Source organism: Histomonas meleagridis (genome assembly GCF_020186115.1).
Source record: "Histomonas meleagridis strain 2922-C6/04-10x chromosome Unknown scaffold_61, whole genome shotgun sequence".
NCBI lineage: Eukaryota > Parabasalia > Tritrichomonadida > Dientamoebidae > Histomonas > Histomonas meleagridis.
In genome coordinates this window covers 36,041-56,565 of record NW_027150931.1, presented here as the reverse complement: position 1 = coordinate 56,565, position 20,525 = coordinate 36,041, and the positions used below count along the sequence as shown (strand labels likewise).

Here is a 20,525-nt window from a genome sequence, read left to right as displayed (position 1 = left end):
AAAAGAAATATGAATAGTGAACAGCATATCATTGCAAATAAAGTACCCATTGGTGCACCGTTAATATTTCCTTTAGACGTAATTTGTGATATTTTTTCATATAAAATATGTTTATCGATTCTTTAATATGTTTCCTATGTACCAACAACTCAAACATAGTCTTTAGCCTCAAAATGCATCGCCTATATAAATAGAAGAAAACGCATATAAATAAATCATAGCGAAATGGGAAAAAATTTCTTCCGGTCCAAAGTTATTCATTTGGGGAACACGTTTAGGTATTTCTGAGAAAATATGTGACATGACATATGCCAATACATTTGAAAGGTTTTATGTCTGTCACTAATTGGCCATAACAAAACTGACACAATCTCTGAAATGGCCTCAAGAAATTCCCCAAGCGAACTTGCTCTCTCCCAATCGCAGCACCTTGACGCCACCGGTTACAAGGACCAAGCGCTCGAAGTTTTAAACGATTATTTCTCAAAGCTTCGTATCCGTTCCTGGGATCCCGTTCATGATCGATTAGCCCAACTTGCGCTCAAGCTCTCAGCGGAACTCCACCAGCCGACGAAAGCGCTTCATTCGTACATTCGTCTTTCAGTTGACTATGCCTTAGATACACTTCCGACATCGCTCCAATCGTACATCAACAACTGCAACGCCAAAATCAAAGAGGAACAAACGCGTGCGGAAGGCGAAGAAAAGAAATGTGCGTCTCCATTACTTGCACATGTTGATTTGCCCCGCCTTTTAAGTGAATCCATTGTCAAACCAGTGATTGATTTCCTTTTCGATGCGATACGTCAAATCCTTAATGAGCTTGTCAAGCAAGTATCGAAGTATGATGATTTGTATCATTCGATTGTTAAGCAAGCGTTCCAATTCTGTGTCCAATACAATCGCCCAGAAGATGTAGAGAAGTTTTCAAACGACTTAAGTTATTATCGAAGTTATAATGATTTGATGGGTCCGTCTGCATTAAAATTCATTGATTCCCAATACGCGCGTTACAAAGCGGCGTTCGAACTTAAGCTTTTCAACCAGGCGCTCCAAGCATTGTCAGAAGCGAATGAGTTCATTAAGAAAGATAATGTTCCGTTAGATCTTCGCGAGAAAATCGAAGTTGCAAAACATACGCTGTTACAGAAAGGAGAGTATAAACTTTTCACTGCCATTCAGCATGAAAACCTTTATACATTTTATAAGGAATCGAAACTTGAGCCACCAATACCACTCCAACAAATGGCGAATATTATACTCATTGAGACAGCGACGTCACCATTAAATGCTTCTGATTATGACTTACCAACAGAGATTAGTTTCACCAACTTCTTAAATCAATCAGATATTCCAAGACGTTCAGATTTAATTAATCGTCTTATCGAAAAACTTTTAAGTTCTCCACATGATAAATGTACCACATTGTTAATTGAATTAATATCAGTTGCTGAAACAGGTTCAGATCCATTTGAAATCTGTGAGAAATTCATTGAGTTTAAGAAGGAATTTTCGAATGAACAATACTTCAAAGAATATGAAGAAAGTCTTTCATCTTATGCAGCATTAAGAGCAATCCAAAGTATTCGTAATCATTATTTAACAATTGAATTCGAAGAACTTTCATCAATAATTTCTTGGTTACCAATCGAAAAGATTCAATCGATCATTATTAGTGCTGCACGTCATTCATTAATACCTGCACATATTAATCTTAAGGATAAATCTGTCGATTTCCGTCCTCGTGGTAATCAATGTTTACAAAATTCTTTATCGCCACTTAATGATCAACTTTGTAATATATTTGATGAATTCCAAAAGATTAAGCGTAATCTTCCCGAAGATTTCACTAAGAAATCAAGTCGTCTTTATAATGGCGAAATTTATATGACTGAAGAAGAATTCATTAAACGTAAGAAGACTCTCGAGGAAAGAACTTTGAAACAGAAAATGGAACAAAAAAGAATTGAACTTGAAGAGAATAAACGTCGTGAAAAGCATCAAAAAATGCTTGAAGATGAAGAAAGACGTAAACGTGAAGAAGAAAAGAAGAAGAAAGAAATCCGTGATAAACGTGAAGCTGAATTTAACTTTGCATATACTGAAGCAAAACTTATAGCGCGTGATAATGAAATTAATTTCGATTCCTTCTTACAAGAAACTGATGAAAATACTCCAAATCATACCGGTAAATCTAAAAGTGATGATCTTGAATGGATTAAATATAAGAATCATCAAATTAAAGTGAAAGCTATCGAAGAAATGCGTTCAGAAAGTGATATAATCGCTAAGAAGATGAGTCTCGTTAAAGAGAAAATTGGTAAAGAAAGAATCCTTGAAAGACTTGCGCAAAAACATATGCTTGAACAAAGATATGAAGGTGAAGCACCACTTATCCAAAAGTTACTTGTCTTCCAAAATAAACAACGCGCAAAGAATAACGCAGATGAATTGGCTGAATATGAAAAGATGTGTAACGTTTGTAAGGAATTACAACCAATATATGAAGCATTCGTGATCCAAACAAGAAAAGAAATGCAAGAAGCTTCTGGACTTGGATCAAAGTTACAACCTGCTATGCCTCTTATGGGTGTCTTACAACAGCCTCCTGTTGAGAAACAACCTGTTGAAGAAAAGAAGGAAGATGAAGTTAAAGAAGAAGAAAAGAAGGAAGAAGAGAAGAAAGAAGATGTTAAAGAAGAAGAAAAGAAGGAAGAAGAGAAGAAACCAGCTCCATACCAACCACCGACTTCTAAACCAGCTCCTTATCAACCACCAACTTCTAAACCAGCTCCATATCAACCACCAACTTCTAAACCAGCTCCTTACCAACCACCTACTTCTAAACCAGCTCCATACCAACCATCTACTGATAGGAAACCATCAGGTGATAGAAGACCATATGGTCCACCAAGAAGAAATGATGACAATGATAATAATAGACCATATAGAAACAACAGAGGTGGAAGAGGAGGAGATAATCGTCAACAAAATGAAGGACGCTCTCCAAATGAAAGGTTTGGAGGACTCAACAGAGGTCAAGGCGATAGACAACAAGGTGGTAGAGGAAGTAACCAAGGAAATAGAGGAGGACGTGGATATAACTTTGGCCAAAACAGACAACAACAAAGTGCTGCTTCTAGATTTGGATCAATTAGCAAATAATCAATTAATAAATCAAAACTTTGATGCAAGATTTGAATGAAACGGTTTAATTCAAAATTAAAAATATTTTTAACGGTTGTTTATGAAACAAAATTTGTTTTAATGATCAACTTCTGAAACTAATAATTGGATTTGATGAATCAATTTTTTGCTTATATTATTAAACTCATTTTGTTGATTTGATAATCCAAATTGATTTTCTTTCATTTTTGTGTTGTTCTCTAATTTTTGTTTCATTAAATTTATTTTTTGTTTAAGTTGTTCATTTTCTTTTTTATATAAAATTATTTCTTTTTCAAAGCTTGAGCTATTTGTTGTTATATTTGAAGCAAGAGAGTTTTGTAATTGGATTGTCTTTTTGTATAATTTTACATTATTTTCTCTCAGTTTCTTATTTTCACTTTGAAGATTATGAATAATTTGATCAACATTTTCATTGTTATAATTTTGTTTATCTTTTATATGCTCTTTAACAACTTTTTTCATTTCTTTATTTCTTTGAATCATTTCATGATTTCCTTCAATAGCTTCTTTAATTTTTTGCTTTAAATTGATATTTTCAAGTTGAAGATATTTAATTACTTCGTTTTGTTTTTGATTTTTTATCTTTAGTTCATCATTTTCTTTAAGTAGAATTTTGTTATTATTATTTTCTTTTATTAATGAAAGTTCTTTTATAAGATTATCATTTTCTATCTTTAATTGATGAAATTCATTTAATAATGAACTTTGTGTTTTTGGAGATAAAATTGGATTTTGAATATCGTTTTTGATAAATGAAATTTGAAGTGTTTTATCTTCAAGTTTATCCATTAATCCTTTAGCTTTTTCTTGTAAGTGACTAACTGCTTTACCAAGCTCTTGAACATTTAAATTATAATTGTATGAAATAGATGGATTAAGTTTTGATTTTAATTCTTCATTTTCATTTTGCAAATGAATAATAGTTGTTGACCTATTTTCAAGCTTTTGATGAAATTTTTGTTGTGTTGCTATTAATTTATTTTGTAAAACAGATATTTGATTCCGAAATTGTTCTTCAATTGTTTTATATAAATGTAACATTTTTACATACTCTTGATGAATATGAGTGTTCCTTTCTTTAAGAGTATTTATTTCTTTTTGCATCTGTTTCATTTTTTCTTCTTTAATTTTAATTTCATTTTTAAATTGCTCTATCTCATTCATTTGATTATTTATAATTCTTTGAATTGTTTTACCTGATTTTGTGCTTGGATTTATTTTTTCGACTTTTAAAACATTGTTTTGATTTTTATTTTCCATTTTTGTAAAAAAACAAACGAATATTAATGGGCCACCCCAAAGTTCCAACTCTAAGAAAACAACACTAGTTCATTATAAAGCCATAGATCTCTATGCTCGTGGCCCACGTAATTTATATCAAGCCTCCCTAGAAAAATACAAGGCATATTATCAATCTACATTTGATACCAATTTAATGTATATATCATCTGACGAGAGCGAAGCAGATTCAGGTAACGATGCATTACTAGATGAGAATGGCCTTGAAGTTATTCATAATAATTTAGGTGACGATGATGACATCGATTTAGATTTGGCTGACCAATATAATGGAACCAAAAAACAAGACAAAGCATTAAATGTCAATATGTATGGCCCTCCACAACTTCGTTCATATAGTAATTACACATCTCTTACTCATATTGATTGGGATTCATTAAGGTTTGAAAATATACCACATCGAACAATTACGAAGATAATTGATGTATCATTCGCTGAGAATGGCTTAGAAATTAACATTAATTGGGAACAACGACTCGATAAGATCAAAGAATTAAAGTGAAAGAAATCCATTGTATATCTTCCTCAATAACAAGTAAGCAAAATAATTTTTTTGTCTTACATTTATTTGTTAATATAATGGAAATAGATACTTATATGAATATTTAGAAAAAAAATTGAAGAATAATAGTAAAATCATATTTAGAAAAGGTATTTTTATTAACTTCATGAAACACACATAAGTTAATTAAATAGATTTAAATACTTTTTCATTAATTACAATTTTTGATGAATTTATATTTAATCATGACAAAACCATGTTGTTGCATATCAATTATTTGTTTCCGCTGAGTATATTAATGATTTCCGTGTAACCTTTTTGAGATGCTAACATAAGTGCTGTTTGAAATAATTTGTTTAATTTCCAAATTTTAATAAGTAACATCGAATCATTGAAATAAATTTTAAATACATTAAATAATCATTTTTAGCATTTATATCAATTCCTTTTTGTTCAAGAAGTAATTTAAGTATATCTGTATTATAATTTTTGGCTGCTAGCATAAGAGCTGTTTCAAATATTTTAAATAATTTCCTAATAACATTACAAAACATCAAATTATTTCAGGAAATTTTAAATAAAACAATTTATTATTTTTGGCATTTATATCAATTACATTTTTTTCAAGTAGTAATTTAACAATTTCAATTTGATCTCTATTAGATGCAATCATTAACATTGTATTAAGTATTTTAAATAATTTCCAAACAATTTTTTGAAATTCGATATTATTGAAACAAAATGTAGGTAAAACAAATAAACTTCTTTAACACTAATATCAATTCCTTCTTGTTTAAGAAGTAATAGTGCAATTTCAGTATAACCTTTTCTAATTGCAAAAACGAGTGGTGTTAAAATTATATTAAATAAATTCCAAATTTTACTTAAAAACTTTTTATAAGTAAAATAAACTTTGAATAAAATATACAAATATTCTTTACATTGATATCAGTTCCTTTCTCAATAAGAACATTAGTAATTTCAGTAAAACCTTTTTGCGTTGCCAATAGAAGTACTGTTTGAAATATTTTAATTAAATTCCAAACATTATTTTAATACATTAGATCACTATATTAAACAATAAACAAAACAAATAAACATCTTTAACATTAATATCAATTTCTTCTTTTTTAATAAGTAATTTGACTATTTCAGTAAATCCATTTTCAGTTGCTAACATAATTGCTGTTTGAATTATTTTGAACAATTTCCAAATATCAATATGAAATAATATTCTATTAAAACAAAAATTAAATAAAATGATAATATATTTTTGATATTAACATCAATTCCTTCATAATTAAGAAGTAATTTAACAATTTTATAATGTCCTCTTTCACATGCTAAAATAAGTGCTGTTTTAAAAAAATTAAAAAAAATTCTAAATATTATAATGAAATATAATATTAATGAAATAAAAATTGTATAAAACAAAGAAATATTTTGCTCATTGATTTCAATTCCTTTTTTCCAGATAATTTCTTTGACTATTTCAATATAACCTCTTTCAGTTGCATACATAAGTGCCGTTTGAAATTTTATGAATAAACACCAAATAATATTTTGATATATGAAATTAATAAAAGAAAAATTAAATTAAGCAAACAAATATCTTTAATATTAAGATCAATATTTTCTTTTTGAATAAGCAAAATGCACATATCAATATAACCTTTTTCAACTGACAGTATAAGCGCTGTTTTAAATAATTGTAATAATTACCAAAAGTTATATTTAAATATCAATTGAATAAATTCAACCCCAAATTAAACAAAATTATGTTTTTCTCATTAATAGCAATTCCTTCTTGTTCAAGAAGTAATTTAAATATTTCGATATAACATTTTCCAACGGAAATTATGAGTGCTGTATTAAATAATTTGAAAGATTTCCAAATATTATTTAGAAACAAAAAATCATTAAAGTTAATATTAAATCAAGCAAAAATATATTTTTGATATTGACATTAGTTATAAAGTTTTTAAGAATCAATTTAACTATTTCAATATTACCTTTTCCTGTTGCTAATATGAGTGCTGTGTCAAATGATTTTAATAATTTCCAATTATTATTTTGAAATATAAAATGATTATAATAAGCTTTGAACAAAATAAAAAAATGTCTTTAGCATTGATGCCGGTGTCGATTTTTTCAAGAAGTAATTTAGACACTTCATCATCACCTTTTTTTATTGCCAAAATAAGTGCTGTATTAAATAATTTAAATAATTTCCAAATATTATTTAGAAATATCAAATTATTGAAATAAATCTGAAATAAAACATATAATAATCTTTAGCATCAATATCAATTCCTTTTTGTTCAAGAAGTAATTTATATATTTCTGTATAACCATTTTTTATTGCTAACATAAGTGGAGTATCAAAAAATTTTATGAGATTTCATATTTCGGTATAATACATCAAATTATTAGTATAAATAAAAAATATATAATATAAATACCTGCTTTATTAAAATCAATTCCATGCTTAATAAGTAATTTAGCAATTTCTGTTTGTCCATTTTTCAATGATATTATAAGAGCTGTTTCAAATAATTTTAATAAAAATAAAATATAATTTTAAAACATAAAATTATTAAAATTATTTCGATATAAAGTATATAAATATCAATTTTGTTTATATCAAGCTTTTGCTTAAGAAGAATTTTTACTATTTCAATGTAACCTCTCCATGATGCTTGCATAAGTGCAGTAAGAATTTTTTTAAATAAATTCCAAATATGATTTTTAATTATTAAGTCTTTAAAATAAACAATACATAAATGAAACAAAAATCTTGGGAATTTATATCAATATTTTTTTGCTTTAGAAGTAACTTAGTTAATTTGATATTGTTAGTTTGAGCTGCACATATCAATGGTGTACAGGAAAAATCAAATAAATATTAATGATTAAAATCAAATATCAAAATATTTTTGTAAAAATTTTATTAAATAAAGAAATATTTTTCATACTAATGTTAATCCTTTTTTCTGCAAGAAGCAATTTAACAATTTTTTTATTATCATTTTGTATTGCTAATAAAAGAGGAGTCATAAATATAATGAATAAAATCCAAATATATGTATCAAATATCATATTATAAGAAGAAAATCTGTTTTTATCATTTCGTAAAATTCCTTTTTGTGCAAGAAGTAACTCAACAATATCAAAATAACCTTCAATGCATGCAATCATAAGAGGAGTATTAAATAAATAAATTTAATTCCATAATGAAAAATGAAACATATGACTAAAAGACAAATAATCATCTTTAGCATTAATATTAGCATCTTTATTTAGGAGAAGGAATTTAAAAAATTCAATGTTACCTGATTTTACACAAAATAGTAAAATATCTTCTGGAAATAGGAAATTTTCTTCATAAAAATAATTATAAATAAAAACATTACCATTTTCTGCAGCTGCTTTATAGATTAAATTTAGGTTTCTTATTCCTTTTATGAAAAAAGAAAGAATTTTATAATTATTATATTGTATACATTTCTTTCTTAACTCATTAAAGTTTTCAAATTTACTTATTTTATTTTCATAAAGATATTTAAATATTTCATTTTGATGGAATTCAATTGCTGCTTCATATGATCCATTAAAAGATGAATTATTTTGATGACATAAATGAATCATTTCTAAGTTTCCATTTGCAACTGCGTATTTACCAGAGTTATATATATCAGAACCATTTAACAATAAAAATTTAAAACAATTAATTGACCCAAAAAATGCAGCATAATCAATTAATGTAACATCTTCTTTATTAATAAATGAATATCGTTCATAAAGTGAAGGCTTAATTTTTTGATTAAAATCAAAATTTGTTTGTGCTGTGAGTTCTTGAAGTTTTTCTATTTCATCATTTCGAATTATTTTCATGATTTCATCTTGATTACAACCTTCTTCAATTAATTGTTTATGTAATTTCCAATCATCTTTTTTAAGTTCCTCTATATTCTCCATGAATGACTTGAAATATTGTGCAGAACTTACAAAATTTTCTAATGAAATAATTTCATCATATGTTTTATAATGAGCGAAATAAAATGATTTTACCTTTCTTAAAATATCGGAATCTATAAGGTTTCTTTGATGCATCTTTTCTAAAATGTAATAAGATTCTTGAGACTTTAAATGAATAAGATATTTTACAAATACATCAATTATGTTATCTGAGTCATTAGTAGAAAATGTTTTTAAAAATTGGAAATATATATTTAAATCTTTCCTCTGAGAAATAAAAGATGAATATATCAATTGACTTGAAATCAACATAACAGAATAAGGAAAATTAGTATCAAATAATTTTTTAGTCATTTCGACTGATTTATCAATATTTTCTTCATTTAAGTTCCAAATTGCATTATTAATTATTTGGAGATATTTAAGGTATTTAATTTTATTTATTTTTGATGTTTTATCCATTCTGAACAATGGTCGAACGATAAAATCTTTAACGGTTTTTACACAAAACTTGGTTCTAACCGACAGATTGAATATTGGATTTTATAACGACGGTTTAAGTTTTTATGTTCAAATTGATCGTTTTGGATTTGTGGATTTTGAAAAACCGCTACGATATGGAGTGTAATGCCTACTCAGTCTTTATCATCAAGTAGGACCTTTCCATGTGCGAAAATAATAAAGGCTTTTTCTGCTGAACCTCTCTAAATTACACATAAGGTATTCACCATCCGAATAAATACCGCGGATTTGGCACAAGTACCTACCAAAAATACCCATTTTATGAAGATGGTTTGAGCCTTTCAAAATGTTGTTTTACAGCCATTCAATCTTCTCCTTTTCGTTCAGTTTTGTTCTTTTCATTCAAAATTGGATAAAAGTGAAGTGTTACGGTAATTTTGTTCATTTTCTAATATAAATGTCTGTTGTTGTACGTTTGGCCAAGAAAACAGATATGTCATTTGTTCGTGATCAAATTACAAGGCTTTTTGCATCTGCAAGAGGTGATAATTCTTTTGTGATTCCGAACTTTGAAAAAGAATTCAATAATTGTGTTGATCATCCAGATCAAGGGCCTGTATTTGTTGCTGAATTAAATGGTAAACTTGTCGGAGTTGCAGCATGTAACATCCATCGTGGTTTACAAGCAGGAGGTAAGGTTCTTCAATTAGATAGTTTACGAACTGATGATAATGTACGTAGTCAAGGACTGGGAAGAGCATTAGTGAAAAAAGTATTTGAATATTCTAAAGAGAATGACGTGATGACTGTTGAACTGAATGAGCCACCTCAAAGGTTACCATATTATGAAGAAAGGAAACGTTTTTATGATCGCTGTGGATTTGATTCCGCTGGAACATTTCGGTTTGCCACTAGAGATTCATTCACTCGCATGATCTGAATAAACGATTGATCATTTTACTTAAAAAAAAAATATACTTAAAATTTACATAATAATTATTGCTTAAGCTCCGAAAGCAATTTTCGGCAATGATTTTAATATTGACCATTTCAATTGGTTTACCACGAACGATTTAATTTTTTCCATTGAGCCGAACAAATCATATAAATCTGTTCCTTGATATTCGAAGCCTCTATTCTTTAATTCCTTTACGAAACCAGAAGCAGGCTTATAACTTAATTTCATTTTTATAGGCGAAACAATAACATGACCATAAAACCCAATTGGATTATTATCATTATCAATGTTTTCTAATGAGCTTGAGTTAAACACTATTTCCTCAGTTTGTTTTTCAGGCGCTGTTTCCAAGTCGAAAATATTCAAATCTTTTGCAGAAGGGAAATTTTCGATTAAATCTTCGATAAATCTTCTTGAGATGTTAATAATAATTGGCGCAACATTTAACGTGATTAAATCGAAGACGGGACATTTCATCATAGTTTCTCTTTTGTTCATTTCGAATATTACGAACATTTTGTTTGAGTCATTATTAGCCATAGTCGTTAAAACATTCCTAAACTTTTCATCTTGAGTATTTTCATCGATAACTTCGATATCTTTCACTTCTAAATAGTTATGTGCTGCACCTGTTTCTAAGATTAAATAATCGAGTAATATATGTTTCGATGTTAAACTTGTAAGTACATCATCATTATTCGAAACAAATTTAAATATCATTTCTCCATCGATATTAACTTTAATTCTTAATGACATATTAATCTTTTCATTATTATTTGTAGAGATTTTATATTTATCAGGAATAATTTGTATTATTTCCGGTATTATAGTATTTATTATATCAGGTCGTACATTTAATGAAAATCCATTTATAGATTTAATAAATAATAATAATCGATCATCTGAAAATGCTAAATAAAAATCAAGATTTTCCATATAAAATAATGGATAATCATATAAATAATTAACAATGATCTTAAATGATGCAAATTGGATTCCAATTAATTGTGCTTTAGTTGTGTTAGATTTAGATAATGAAAATATGACTTTCGTTAATTCAAATTGTGGTGGGAATTGATAAGTATTAAATAACACATTAAATCTTGCTGTTTCTATTTCGATATTTAATATATTAATATTTAATATGTTAAGGATAGAATCTAATTCTAAATCAGGTTGAAGTTTAGATAATACTTCTTGTGATGGAATCTTAATATCAATTTCTAATAAAATTGGTATTAAACTAATCGAAACATCAGCAGAAATTTCATTAAATTTAACTTTAACAAATTGATCAATAGTTTCTAAAACAAAATCAACAATAGTAATCATTCCAAGGTTTTGATGATAATTTGTAAATATTACTTGAAGCATCTTTGATGTTAATGATATATTACTCGATTCAGAATTAATAAATTTCATACTAAAACTTTCATTTGTGATTTTAATAACAAACCTTGAATCGAAAAACAAAAATGTGATTGTAGGTAATATAATATTAATAGTACCATGTGTAAACACTGGCATATGTTTTGATTGTTTCGCAAAGTTCGGTGGGAAATTAAAACCATTTGTCCAATTCTCTTTAGCTACAAATAAATCAATAAAACTTTGGACGACATCAATATTAACTTTAATGTCACTTCCATCTACAGATAAGTTAATATCAGCATCAAATGAGATTTGACTTGATCGATATTTACTATAAGGGTCATAATATTTATTTAATATTTGTGATGAATCTATAGGTATATAAAACTTAACTTCATTCTCTTCACATAAATTATTAAATGAATGAAATGTTAACTTACAATCTATTGGTGGAATTTTGAAAAATTGTTTGTTAAATATTGTGCCTAAAATATTTTTACATGAGAATTTGATTTCTAATCCTTTGAGTGATACTTTACTTGTGGATATAGTAAGTTTTAATGGTTGAGTTTTCTCACGTGAATATGCATTTCTTGAATTATTAACTAATATTGATATTTTATTAATATCGAAATTACAAATAAGTTTAATCATTAGTCGTAAATTATCAATAGAAATTGGCCTTTTAAATAATGTTGAATCAACAATGAAATCATCAATTAATAACATAAAATCTTGATAAAACTCAATTAATGCCGGCGTAAATTTGATATTAATTTTGTTAATATTCCCTTCCATTGTCATAAATATTAAACTATTTAATGATTCATAAGGTATTAAAAATTCATTTCCTTCAATTATTAATTTAGTATGAAATACTTCAAATCGTTTTGATACTTTTGGAATCGGAATTATTAAATTAGAATTAAATTTAATATCAAATAAAGTAGCTAATTTACCATAACGTTCGGCAATTACTTCGATTTTACTTACTGATCCTGTAAGATATAATGCGTCAAGTTTATTAATTAAAGATGAATCAATAGGATAATATCTTTCTCTAATTAAATCAAAACAAGATTCGAAGTCTTTAAACTTAATTCCATCAATTGTAGCTACAGTATTTGTTAATATAATTGTTGCAAAGTTTTTATCTGTCGGAATTTTACTTATAGCTTCTTTAAATAACTTAAAACGTAATATTTTTGATTGCTTTTCGAATTCTTCTTCATTAAACTTATATTGTGAATTAGATTTAATTATATCTAATGCTCTAATTTGTCGTTGAATCATTCCTTCGCTCGCTATTAGTTTCGCTTCGTTTGATCGTATTACATTATCAGCTAAATCCTTTTTAAGAAATGATACTTTGATTGTTTTAACATTTGCATCTAATGTTATTGGCGTTGGTGATATGTTTCGATTTTGTTGATAATTTGGTCCACGAACTAATGATACAACGTATATAATACATTTTGCAAAGTTTGTTACAAATGAAACAAATGAATACATAAATGAAAAATTAATTCTTGCTTCATTTGCCTTTAATGATAAATGAATTTGATTAATAAATGAGATACTTGCATCAGAAACTGATACGAAATCATGTTTCTTGTTTTCTACAAATAATAAAACTTGAGCCGATTTAATAGAAATTGTATTTTCTTTTGCTTTTAATCCATTCTTTAAATAGATATGGAAACGATCTACATCAGATAATAAGAAATATAAGTCAATCATCTTCGTTTTAATTGTAAATGGAATTATTATTTGCATTGGATTAGTAATATCCATTGGTGGTAATGGTACATATTGTAAAATTGTTGCTATATCGACAACTAATGAGAATGATATACGACCTTTAATCGATGGAACAATAAGTTTGTTATTAGAAAATAATAACGATGGAATTTCAATGATTTTCTTATTGGAACATTGCATTTCTATTGAACCTAAGGAAATTTCAAAGATGGTCATGTTAACGTCTTTTATGAGAACGTTTAGGTCATTAGTGGAAAGTGACATTTGAGGCTGCTTGATATGAATGGGTTGGATTGTGATCGTGCATTTACTATCTGGATTTAATGTGTCGGTAATGATGAGTGGTGAAATTGATATAAGAGTTTGACCTGGTGAAAAAATAATATTAACAGAATCACTTTGAAGTGATAAGGAATTGAACGAAAGACCAAGTATGTTCTTGAATATATCAGAAGTAGAATTGATGGATAGACGGAGTTGTGGCATTCGAATAAGGGATTGATCGTTATGTTTAAGAAGTGTATTTAGTAATAAAAACTCATCACGAGTTTCTCGTTTGCCTCTTTTGAATACTTGAGTGATATTCTGGATACAAAGTTCAAAAGATTTGATTTTGATTTTAATGTCTGATAAGTTAATAGAAAACTTTCGAATAATAATAACACATAAAAATGCAATAATATGTTGAACAATCCACACCTCAAGTGAAAGGCGCGATTGTTTGGATTCCAATTTTGTAAATTCCGGAATTTCTTTAATTTCTAAATGAAATTTATCAAATGAAACAGAAAATAATGGATCTGAAGTAAAGTACAACAAAGAGAATGGATTTATGAGTACATTCAAATTTGATATCTCTACTTTAAAGTGAATATTATCAATAAAAAGGTGAGAAATTGAGAAGAAATTCTTACCTACCTCAAGTTGATATTCTGGATATTTTTTCTGAATAAACTTCACTAGGACATAACGTGCAATCCATAAAAATCCTATCAATATGAGCAGAGAAAAGAGGAACCAGATCATTGCGACGAGGATTGGCGGTTATTGAATTCAAATATTTTTGTATTGTTTACTTGTTGAACTGCTCTTTGTTTACTTGTGGGTTTTTGTTGTTCTACACAGGAACATATACGTATTTTGGAGAGTATCAATGAATTTGTCTAAAAACAATCACATAAAATCTTATTTTAGAAAGATGAAAACATTGTGAAGGAAAACCCTTTCCCTAAAATACAAGTAAAATAATATACCATCAACTTCAGTTTTTGAATAAAAATCCGATGATTTTTCATTCATTTGATTCTATCGTTGGGAAATGTTCAATTACTTCTCCTTTATAAAGCAACAATACACAATGACATCGATATTTTCTTCCTAAAAACAATAAATATAAAAAGATAAATGATATTTACATTATGAAAAAGGCCCGTTTATGCTTCATATCACATCGTATGTTGGTTACGAACATTTCTTGAGATCTTTGGCTTAACTTTTGGCGAATGTTTTGTGCTTTTTTTGGGCACTTTGCTACTGAGCTCTTCAAAGTTTGGCGGTAGAGTTGGCCCAGCTAGTCTTTTTTGCAGCCCTTCGGAGAAAGGTTTCATTGGAACAACATTTCTCATTGTCTCGTCTTGCTGTGATTGCGTGTTTTGCGTTTCTGACTTCTTTGGATGTGTTGCCAAAGCTGTTGAAGGCTCTTTCTTCTTTACATTCTTTGGACTTCCCTTACCGCTTGGCAATGCAACTGCTGTTATGATGAGCTTTTCGTTTATCTTTAGAAACGCTCCTTTGTTTGTGTATTCCCCAGCGTACATTGGCGCGGAGAAAACAGTAATTACTGATTTGTCAGGTGAAAATGGGAAATCGATACCTTGCATGTTCATCTGATGAGCTCGGATTAGGACATTGAACTTATTGTTCTTCATAAATCGCTTTGCTTGACTTAGTCCCCAAACTGATGTAAATCCTCTTTCACTTGGAGCCCAATTTTCAGTGTTGCTATCAGGATCAGACCATAAGAGATCAGTTAATAAGCCATTTTCCGGAATTGGTGTCGGGCGTTGAATGGTTTTGATTTGGTTGATCGACTCAAGCTCAGGAGATAAACCGCCATGCACACAGAAAATTTTGTTTGAGATAACGGCCGCGATAGGAAAAGTGTCAAATAATTGACAAAATTCCTTGTAAACGGTCTCGTTGGCTCTGTCCGTGCACTCCGATGAGAAGCCATAAAGAGCTGTCATTTCTTCGCATTCATGGTTACCTCGGAGTAAGTATATGGAGTCGGGATACTTAATTTTGAGCGCAAGAAGAAGACAAATGCATTCAATGCTGTTTTTGCCTCGATCAACATAATCACCTAAAAATAAGTAGCGTGAATTCGGTGGCATCCCGCCAAGTTTGAATAGATGAATAAGATCTGTGAATTGCCCATGGATATCCCCACAAATGTTAAGAGGAGCTTTAAGATTTAATAATGATGACTCCAATAATAAAAGTGGTTTGGACTTTGAGATGATAAAAATGATGTCTTTAACAGTAAGATTGATTTTTGATGGGTCGCCTCCCATTAAGTTGTTTATGATTTGGTCGGTTACATCTTTCGTTGGCTCCTTAGCATGATTTATCATATGAAAAGAGGGAAAAGTGCAAAAGTGCTATTTGGCTACTCAAACTAATGATGAAAAACATTCTTAAAAAAACACTAAAAAGACATTTATTTCAACATGAAGACAATGAATACATCAACAGTAATGTCAAATAATGAATAATTTCAAATAAGGTATGATTCTATGAAAAATCAGTTTTTTTGTCAACATATATTGTTTTAACATTTGATTCTAATTGAAGATATGGTTTTTAATACTATTTATATGTTTTCCTATTCTGAAAATTGATTTTGTTTGCACTTTCTTTTATTGTTTCGATAATATTCTGAAAGGTCCTTCACGACTTATTATATGCTCTCGAAATTCCAATACAAAAAGGAATGAATATGCTTTTTGGCCGCAGTAAAACCTGTTTTGTTTGATAGAAAACCGAATTTGTGTTAAATTTCTGACTCTTTCTCCTCAGAATTCCAAGTTTTTGAATATATAAAAACGTTTTTATCAAAATCAGCTAGTCAAGGTTCTCAAAATTTGAATTTATTGATAAGAGAGTGTCACTTTTTGATGAGGCCGTTCAATAAAATCTGATTTCAATGCATGTTTGAAAGAACGAAATCTTTAACTTAAAACATAAATATTTGATTTTATAGTTGAAATTATTAGAAGAAAGTCTAAAACTAACACTAACATTTCCCATAATATAATTTACAAATATATCATTATTTATATCTATTTCAATAAAGATTTACGAAAAGATTATTTTATCAAAATTAAATTCCAATTTAAGCACAATAGTTAAATTCATATTTACAGACATAAAATCTAAAAAACACTAATAAAACGAGAAAAAGGGATTTGAACCATCATGATCCTCCCTTTTGAAATTTCAATTTGGAATTTGGAATTTAAAACAATTGCATTGAATTTTTTGGTACTTTATTTCCAGTTTCGAAACCGAAAAATAACCGTAGGTTAAGAAAGACACTTCTTTTCCGTTTCACGATCCATTATTACTTGCTTTCTTCATTTGCTTCTTGTGTTCAATTAACACAGCACGCCTCATGTCTCCAACAATATCAAATTTACATCCATGTGGTCGGAAAACAATATCTGGTATATAATGTATTTTTCTTCCCTCTCGAAACATAGGTTTTGGGAAGTTCCTACTACGTATATTCATGCAGAGGGTCGAAACTTGATTAATTGTCAATTTAAACTTATCAGCGAAATATTGCTTTACGTTTGAAGGCATATAAGGATCTCTAGCATGACTAAACATCCACCGCTTGATCTCCTGAACAGTTTCAGGTGGAAACCTTTTCCTAATGTTCTTTTTATTCGAAGCTTTTGATTCTTGTTCTTCAACGGTATGGAAGGGGGGAATAATATCAACGTCATTAAAGTCGAAAATAAATGTATCATTTTCTAAAAATGTCTCGCTCCCACCACCAATCATTTCTTCAAAATCGTCGATATTCATTGATTTTTTTAAACCGAATTGTTGGGCTTTGAATTTTTACTTCCCCGTCAAATTGCATTTCAATAAAATTTGAATAGTGGAGTATATGTTATCAAAATATTTGAAACAAAACCCTTAAGAAAAATCTATTTTAAACCGTCAAATAAACACACCATTGGTCGTAAACTATTCAAATTAAATTTGGTAGATGGTTTGTATCGGAAAAAACGTTCATGAATACAGTGATGATTTCGTCTGCAAAAAGGGGATTTAAAGCACAATTAAATATATGAATACAATACAGAAAGCTTTCGTGATGAACAAGTGCTAGACGTCAGATACTATCTATACGCTGATATATTTTTATTCAAAAAAATACCGAAAATCCCAACAATTAGATGTCAAAATTGCATTTGAAAACTTTGAATTCGTCTAATTATTCACAACCCGATTGAATCTGAAATTTCTAACAAAAATTTTTAAATTTTCATTCAAATTTGTATTGGAGTTGAGGTTTTTTTCTGCATGACAATTGTGATTCATTCGAATTGAATCCTCTTAATTTTTTTCATACAAAAATTGGAAAATTGCAATTTTGGTTGCTTACGAAATTTTGGTGAAAGAACACATTATGATGAGTTTATCCATTACATTGAGTTTTAATGGTAAAATATCTAACAATGCATTCGTAGCATTTTCATAACTGCAAGGTCAAGATTGCGATTACTCTTCCAGATGCTCATTTTTTTCGTGGTGAACCTTCCAACATTCTAACCGTTAACCATATAAACAAAAAGATTCTGAAATTTTGAAAGTGTAAAATCGGCAACTGTGAAACCAAAGTAGGAGAAATAAACTCTTTAATTCGTAAATTGATTTGAAGACATTTTCGGGAAAGAGGAAAAGACATAAAACAAAAAATTTTTTATACGATCGTTTTGATGATATGATAAACTATTCAATTATATAAAAAGTGCAAATCAGTTTTTTTTTTTGGGGGGGTGCAAATTAATCCAAAAGGATTTCAACAAGTGACAGTTTGGCTGATAGGAATAAATAATAATTATTTAAACATTATTCCATATAACGTGTTATTTAATTGTTCACATTTTATGATAAAAAATTTATAAATATTTATAACATCTTTTGCAAATTGATATTTCACCATAAGCAATATATTATATCGTCAATTCAAAAAAATCGAAATGCACTCGGAATATCTTTGTAAAAAAAAATAATTTAAGCCTATGTCTATATCATAAAAAACATCTACTTTATACATTCTATATTATATTGTAATATATCTAAACATAAGAAAGGCCTGTCCTCTTGAATAAAATTATAATTTTATATCTCTCCCAAACTGATTTTTCTATAAATCTTACTCGAAACATTTTGATTTTTATAACAATTTATATTTTACAATATTAATAGTTTGAAAGAGCTATCTAACATTACCAGCTTTGAAATTTATCCAATTTTAGCAAGGTTTTAGAAAATGACAAAATTACATTAAGCTTAATGCAATAATAACTCATCTCTTTATGCCTAAAAAATGATGAGTCTTTAATATTTGAAACATTGATGAACAGAAAATATTTTTAAGTTTTATTATGTTATTTTTTCAAAATAAGCAAAATGATATTATTTTGATATAATTTTTTATAATATGAGTAATTCACATATAAAATATTTGAACATTTTTTATTAATTAATCAATTTTGCATTCTTCTAATATTGCTTCACCTGTTTCTAAATCCAAAGTTACAGCAGACAAAGTGTTATTAAATGATGGCACTGATATTACTGTTGTTCCATTTACTTCGGAAACCTCAAAATTATCAGCCAAACCACAAACGAAGAAATTTGGTAACTTTTCGATGACCATCAAATCCTTTTTAGTGACGGGCATACAAGGTAAATAGTCAGGCGCTGTTGGAGCGTAATGGTGCCATTTTAATATTGACTGCTGTGCTTCATGGAACGACAAAGAAGAAGTTTGTTGTATAGATTTAACAGATTCACCAGCGCCACAAAGAAATGTAACTCCTTCATATGTGAACCATGCAGGATTAGTGCATAATTCGATGTTTGGCGATTTAATTAATACTTTGTGATATGGTAATTGAGGTAATCGAATAGAAACAGGATCGTTTTGCCCAGGAATTAATATGGTCTTAACACGAGCAACACTTATAAAGGATTCTAGCTTTTGGACAGGCATCGATTTGATAGATTGCATTTTTGACTGGAACGATAGAAGTTCGTCAGAATTCGGTTTTGACGGGGCATCAAAATTGTTCCCAAGTAACACTGTAAGCGAAGATTGCTTCATAATCTCGCCAAGTCGCTTGGCGGCGTTTTTGTTGACACGGAAATTCTCTGAATCGCAGGCAAGATCGGAAATAAAAACAATCTTGCCGGACGCTGTATGAATTTGTGGTGGTATTTCTGGAGTAGGTTCAAAAATAGTAGTGACATTGAATTTGAAGCTTTCAATATGACCATAAACACCTATTATTATGCCGGTTACTAATCTTGAAGGATCAACACCGATAAGTTGAATGCGATCTGTTAAATCTTCAAGAAAGATAATATCGTTTTCGGATGGTGAAAGTTCTTCTGAACTAGTATCGCCTGTGAGTTCTTTGTATTCTTTGAGAATATTTGGACGCTTTTTAAGTTCTTTGTAAACAATTCCAATAAGTGAACAACCTTTTTCGCTTTGAACAATTGAGTTGATTTTGCAATAAGGTTGTGGTATTATTGGTTCAATTGATGGGGAAATTTGTTCAAGTCTTTTTTTATAGATCATGTCAAATTGTGTTTCAAATTTACCAACACCAATTTCTTTAGCGGATTTGCTATTATAATTAAAGAGATCGTGATCAATCTCAAGAGACATGTCGGTTTATTATTTGGCTTCCTGGCAAC

At 28.6% G+C, this 20,525-nt stretch overlaps 5 protein-coding genes across 5 annotated transcripts; 3 read left to right on the top strand and 2 right to left on the bottom strand.

Annotated features, from left to right (window-relative positions):
• Positions 1–378: 378 nt before the first annotated feature.
• Positions 379–3,165, top strand: GO595_010067 (eukaryotic translation initiation factor 3 subunit A; the record flags this gene model as incomplete). The annotated part of the gene is made up of 1 exon (XM_067912705.1): positions 379–3,165. One exon carries the CDS (start codon positions 379–381, stop codon positions 3,163–3,165), a length of 2,787 nt encoding a protein of 928 aa, XP_067768805.1.
• A 1,459-nt stretch (positions 3,166–4,624) lies between these two features.
• GO595_010066 (uncharacterized protein) lies at positions 4,625–4,990 on the top strand (the record flags this gene model as incomplete). The annotated part of the gene is made up of 1 exon (XM_067912704.1): positions 4,625–4,990. The coding sequence occupies one exon, from the start codon at positions 4,625–4,627 to the stop codon at positions 4,988–4,990; it is 366 nt and encodes a 121-aa protein (XP_067768804.1).
• A 4,897-nt stretch (positions 4,991–9,887) lies between these two features.
• Positions 9,888–10,370, top strand: GO595_010065 (GNAT family N-acetyltransferase; the record flags this gene model as incomplete). The annotated part of the gene is made up of 1 exon (XM_067912703.1): positions 9,888–10,370. The coding sequence occupies one exon, from the start codon at positions 9,888–9,890 to the stop codon at positions 10,368–10,370; it is 483 nt and encodes a 160-aa protein (XP_067768803.1).
• A 4,595-nt stretch (positions 10,371–14,965) lies between these two features.
• GO595_010064 (Ser/Thr protein phosphatase) lies at positions 14,966–16,153 on the bottom strand (the record flags this gene model as incomplete). Its single annotated transcript, XM_067912701.1, has 1 exon — positions 14,966–16,153. The coding sequence occupies one exon, from the start codon at positions 16,151–16,153 to the stop codon at positions 14,966–14,968; it is 1,188 nt and encodes a 395-aa protein (XP_067768802.1).
• A 3,149-nt stretch (positions 16,154–19,302) lies between these two features.
• Positions 19,303–20,496, bottom strand: GO595_010063 (DNA polymerase delta small subunit; the record flags this gene model as incomplete). Its single annotated transcript, XM_067912700.1, has 1 exon — positions 19,303–20,496. The coding sequence occupies one exon, from the start codon at positions 20,494–20,496 to the stop codon at positions 19,303–19,305; it is 1,194 nt and encodes a 397-aa protein (XP_067768801.1).
• Positions 20,497–20,525: the final 29 nt, after the last annotated feature.